At 44.7% G+C, this 6,204-nt stretch overlaps 1 protein-coding gene across 1 annotated transcript; it reads right to left on the reverse strand.

The window, feature by feature from the left end:
- Nucleotides 1-393: 393 nt before the first annotated feature.
- LOC131322668 (uncharacterized) lies at nt 394-5,398 on the reverse strand. Its single transcript, XM_058354076.1, has 2 exons — nt 4,241-5,398; nt 394-2,172 (listed from the first exon to the last, which is right to left on the reverse strand). The coding sequence occupies exons 1-2, from the start codon at nt 5,396-5,398 to the stop codon at nt 394-396; spliced, it is 2,937 nt and encodes a 978-aa protein (XP_058210059.1).
- Nucleotides 5,399-6,204: the final 806 nt, after the last annotated feature.

The following is a 6,204-nucleotide window of genomic DNA, read 5'->3' on the forward strand; positions in this document are numbered from 1 at the left end:
GATCACCTTTTTACAGGGAAAAACATGATAAGCATATGAGCACTCTAGATCCCCTAAGGGATCCCGGATGGAGGCTTTGGTGCGGGACTCGGCTCTCAGTCGTTGGATTGTGTTTTGAATGGTCGGGATCCGCGGATAGTTTGTTCGTGTACAAACTATCCGCGGATCCCGACCATTCAAAACACAATCCAACGGCTAAGGAAAGAAGTCTGCACCATAGCCCAATCCGAAATCCCTAACTGGATCCGGACTAAGCATACGAGAAAGAGAGTGAAACTCTTTTCCCGTTCAAGGTACATAGACAAACTTAGGACGACATTACACGCTTAAAAGGCACTGAAAACATGCATAGTGAAACTAAGAGACATTTAGAACCTTATATCATGTGGTAATCTACTGCTCACTGCTTGTTACTGGCACCTTCTCGTACATTTCAACCTCCCTGAATCTCCGCCCAAGAATACACCGCCCGCCAAATCGCTGCTGCAAGTAAATGAAAACCGCAAACAGAACACCCCCGCAAGAAATAACTACGTCCCATGTGAGGGAGTAGAAATCCACATAAGGATTTGCGAAAAAGTATGCCCCATCAAATTGGACTTGCGCAAAGTTGTGAGCCCGGTAGAGATCGTACACATGAGGTAGCAACCGAACGCAAGTGGTTCCAATGTAAAATGGATGAGAAAGAGCATTTTCCTTTGAGATATGGAAAATGCTGAGGAGGATTTGAGGGAGAAGGAAACCGTCGAGGACCAAACCACCATAAGATATTAAATTCCTCGTATTTAGAAACAAAGCAAAAAGCAACCCCAATATGTAAATTGTTGAAGAAACCAGCATTGCCTTCTTTTCAGCAACCCATATGTCCTTCTGGTTTTCGTCGCCCAAACGTGCAGAAAACGCCAGTTGGAGAAGCCAGAGATGCAACAAGAAAGCCACCATTGTAACTGCTCTCACAACCACCTCGTTCACTTCGAGCCACCCTTGACTCCCAAGCGATACATTACTTCGCTTGCGATTTCCTAGAAACAAAGCTTCAAAGTTTAGCACAAGAGTAACCATATGCCCTAAAGTGAGGATCACAAGCATGAAAAGGGACGCAAAAGGAAGCACTTGAGGGTTCCTTTTCACGTAAAAAATTTGCAGCCCCACAAACACACAAGCGAGCGTGTAGGAGATCAAAACCATCACGATCTCCAAATCCAACCGCTGAACAGATCTTTTGGCTTCCTCTCTGTAGAAAACCCATCCAGTCATTTCCAAGTGCTTGAAATAAAGATGGTCAGTTTCCTCCCTCGTGCTTTCGACGCTTCCCCTAATTTTCCCTTCTTCTTTTGCATTTACCAGCGGGAATTGGAATTTCAAAAGAAGCTCACAGTCCATTGATTCACCTGTTGATAGCTTTCTACAGCCTACCATACATACCCTTCCTGTTTCCTTATCATACAACCCTTCAGCAGAAATGTCAAGGGTACTATTGAAAATTACCGATGTAGCTGAAGAAGTCTGATACAGCGAAATCGTGTAGGTAATATTCAATGGGCCGTGATGTATACTCTCTCCCTCAACTGCAATCATGTAATTCATTGACGTACGGGTAGAAAATGGGTTCCGCTTCAGCACGTAATTTTGATCACCGAAAAAGCTAGGCGTTGCTTTACTCCAAGACCAAGAATGATTCCCCGTAGAATCTTCAACCAACATGTCAAATGCCAAGTCGTCAGAGTTCCACTTCGGATATCTGTTGCCCTTCTTAATAACCGACTTGTTGAAAGGACACAACTTCTTTACTTTTTCGGTTACCGTGTACTCGTATCTCAAACCAGGAACCACAGCCATGCTATTGTCGCGACTTTTAAACGTGATCCTATTGAAGTATCCAGACTCGTTAACAGTTTTGTCAGTCCAAATCTGGCCCAAAACACTTGTTCTGTTCCTGATTGTCCAGAAAGCAGGGTACCACAAGCTCAACCTAATCGAACAATCACCAACCCGGGCATTGTCCAACGAGTCGGAAGAGTTCAAAAACCGGCAAGCAACTATGCATAGCTGATTCTTCTTTTCATCCCACGATCCCTCTCCAACGAGCGCTGTATTGGGATCAAGAGCTAGGTATTGGTAACCTGATCCAAATTTGATCACATATTGCACCTTGTGTTCCTTCTCAGAACACTGAATGGCATTTAATGTCATTTGACTTGGCAACTCATCGTTATCATCCTTACCAAGAGGAGTACAATTTTTTAAAGAACTTGTAGACACCCCATTCTGGACTGTCCAGATAACGTTATTTGTCGATCTTTTTATCTCCCCAATGATGATTTTAGTCGAAAACAGTTTAAGGACAAAGGTGTGGTTGAGCTTTGAGCGTCCTGAACCTCTCTCAAACCCCTTTCAAGCCCTTCAAACCAGAGCCAAACAGCCCCAGCAAAACCCAACTGGCATACGCCAGTGTCCTGAAGGCGTACGCCAGTTATCTACCACGTGTCAGTCATCGACCAGTGGCCCAGCTTTTACTGGCGCACGCCATTTAATAGTGGCGCACGCCAGTCAAACCCAGTCAAATCAACTTTATTCAGCAACTTGGGCGGGACTTTTGTGCCACCCTGACGTCGGCTACAGCGTCCCTGATGATTACTCTCGGCAGAGACGTTCCCTCTCTCTCCTACACCCCCCATCAAGGCAAGTCCCATGCATTTAATGCATGGGAGGCTCCAACCTTGCCTTGACCAGCCAAACAAGGCCTTGGTCCCAGACTGATCTCAGTCTCTCTCCCATATAAATACCCCCCTTGCATTCATTTGCAAGGGGTTAGCATCATCAAGAAGCAAAAAGCACCCCTCTTCTCTCTTCTTGCTCTTTTTCTCCCCTTCTTCCATTGAAAGAGAAAAGAAAGAAGCCCACTTCCATATACCTCCACTAATATCCAGTCACTATACAACATCCATCTTCAACCTCTAGGCTCTAAACCACCTACAAACTTCAACACTCAAAAGGTATACCACCTTTGCATTCCTTTCTGTTTTCGTCCCCTGAGGGGAACCAGCAAGGCCCAGGCTGGTAAACAATACCAGTCCTGGCCTTGAACTGGTAAAAATACAACAAACGTATGCGACGATACTTGGCGCACGCCAGTTTCTACATGCCGTACGCCAGTCATGGCAGTACGAGCGCAACTGGCGTGGGGATCATGGATCGTCATTCCTTTTGTTTTATCTTTCTGTCAATCACCCTTGCATGCTAAACAACCAGTTTGTTGCTTTCTGTATGCTTAGAACTGTTTAGACGTAAAGGTTATTGCTTCCTCTTTGTTTATTCAAAAGGCCTCTAGGATCCTTCTGGTCATGTTCCAGAGCCCAGATGATGCAAAACCAAGCGCTGGATTAGGGTCAAACGTGCGTACGGCAGTCCATGACTGGCGTACGGCAGTTAAAGCTAGGATCCAGTGGCTGGCCCTTGCATTTTAGCTTAATCTTGGCCTCCTTCCTGTCCCCACTCTGTTTAGGGGGTTTCTTGTCTATGTTCATGGCTTCAAGCCATCCCAGCTGTCTGTAAATATATATATCCTGCTTATTTAACTGCATGGTTTGTCCTGGGTGTGCGCTGGTCCTTTTCCAGAGCCCAGAGGGTTGCAAACAAGGACTGTGAAACCAGATGAGTGGAGTACGCCAGTCTCCCTGTGGCGTGCGCAAGTCATATCAACATGCAGTGGCTCGGCCAGTGCATGCTGGTAGAACTTGCTCACGCCCTTGCGGGGCAGCGTACTGCAATTTGTCCAGTTTGCTCAGTGCTTGTTCTCAATCTATATTTTAGCATTGCAATCAAGCCATTCATAAGCATTTTTGTCATAAATCACAACTTGTTACAGTGCTTTAATCCCCATTAACTGTTCCCCCGCCCTAACTGGCTAAAAAATGATCAAAATGAGAGAAATGCAAATGTTTTATAAAATGCCCGAGTAGAGACCGATCTCCGGATTGGGCGAGAAGGGTGCCATAAAACCCTTCCCCTCTCGTAAACTGGCTCCCGAACCTCAGATATCGAAGGTGACGACGGACCGGTCTATGCCTTTTCAAAATCAAACAAACGTGGCAAACGTTTTTCGAGTTCGGTTCCTTGGGTGCTCTCACCGCTAAAACCCGAGTGGCGACTCTGAATCGAGGCGTTTCGCCGCGCTCTTCCAAACAAAAAGGGCCGCATCAAATTTCACAAAGCAAAATTTCCGGGGTGGCGTGCCCACAGAACTGCACTCATTCAAATACTCCAAGTTAAAGACATCGTTTTGCCTACTCGTTGTGTAACATAACGATCCTGGATTTAAACCAAGTGATTGATTTTTGGGAATATCAATCCCACCGCAACAATCGCTATCAAATTTCCCAAAAACCAATGAATACTGATAGTAACTCGATGAACCAAACTCTAAAAGTGAAACGGGTTCAAAATAATTCGGATCATTCAGAGAAGCCAAACTCTTCAATTTCCCAGTTATTAAACTATTGAAGATGGTCAAAGTCATAGGATAGTTAAGCTTGAGGACTGCATCAAGATTGATCAAATTACCTCCGTTTGAGTACCAAGAAGCCGAGCCTACCATACAAACTTCGGCAAACTTTCCTTTACGTTGTGCCATAACAAACTTCTTCACGGTGTCATGCAAACCTCTTTCAAACCGCCTACATTTCCTCTCTTCAGTTGCCACCAACTCCGGTGCAAAACGAGACAAAGATTGGAACTTTAAAGCATATTCCGACACGGTCATATCCCCTTGCTCTAACTTCTCGAACTCATCTCTCAACTGGTTGCGACTCGTTTCTGGAAAGTATTGCTCCTCGAAAAACACCTCAAATTCGGCCCAAGTTAGGTTCTCCACATCTGGCTCATTTGCTTGAGCCGCGGTCCTTGCCGCTCTCCTAGCATCCTTCCTCAATTCTAAAACCGACTCCCACCATTCGTTAGCCTCCCCAGTTAATTGAACAGCCACTATATTTACCCGCAAGTCGTCTTCCGTAATTTTGAGAGCCCTAAAGAGTTTTCGAATCTGGGCCAACCAATGGTCGGCTACAAGAGGGTCACTACTCGACCCATCAAACGTAGGTGGATTTCTACGACTGAACTCCCTCATTGCAGACAAAGCACGGCTATCCGCACTTTCCCTAGGAGCAGGGTTAAGAAGATTTGCAGCCGCAAGAGCCGCAACAAAATCCCTAGCAAAGGGATTTTGAATGATCGGTACTTCCTCTCCTTGACCGTGTCTAGGCCCTTCCCCCGGATTACCATTCGGATTCTCCCCATGTTGGCTAACTTCATCCTCAACCAGTGCCCCTCGGCCACGACCACGGCCACGGCCACCCCTTCTTCCGATCTCACCTGCTCTAACGCGTGTTCTCGGAGGCATCTAGCTACAGTTATAAAAAAAGAAGGGTTCATCAACAACAACATTATCTTAGGAGGTCAAAGCCTCCAACTATCCCAACACGGGTCGAAACAACTCTACGCCACTCTACTGTATTAAAATGCAATGCCACGTAAACCAAATAATATCAATGCACGCAAGCACACATGTGATATGAAAAAGGTGTGACTTTGAACCCATGAGACTAGAAGTCTCCCCACGGTCTCAAAGTATTCAAACCTAGTTGCTCTGATACCAATTTGTCACACCCTCGATTTTCAACATAATTAAGTAATACATTTTAAATAAAGAGCCTCGCCTATCATACATATTACCCAAAAAGGTTTCCACCTGTCTTAAATTACAAATCAAATCCCCACGATCAAAGGTTTACAACTTTGGCGCTTTGGCCCCAAAAATACATAAATGCAAGTACGATCCTATTTAGAATATTACAAACGTTTAGTCAAAAGGATTAAGATAATGAGTTACAATTACATCTCTGTCAAAATAAAGTTAATACAAATATGCTAAGTAACTACGTGAGATTAACTTCTAAAAAGTCTTTCATTTCCAAGCATACATAGCATGCGAGCTATTGTCCAACATTTTGTCCTGAAAAGAAAGATTAGGTTGAGCTACACTAGCCCAGTAGGAAAACCTTTACCAGTTCTATATGTAAACATGATGAAATGTGCACGTGAAATGAAGGCACGAGGTACAACTCAAACAATGGAAACAAGTGATTTAAGGATATTCCCAACGTTCAACATGATCATTCTATCACATGCATATAGCTTGAAATGTCA

Source organism: Rhododendron vialii, chromosome 4a (assembly GCF_030253575.1).
Source record: "Rhododendron vialii isolate Sample 1 chromosome 4a, ASM3025357v1".
Taxonomy (NCBI): domain Eukaryota; kingdom Viridiplantae; phylum Streptophyta; class Magnoliopsida; order Ericales; family Ericaceae; genus Rhododendron; species Rhododendron vialii.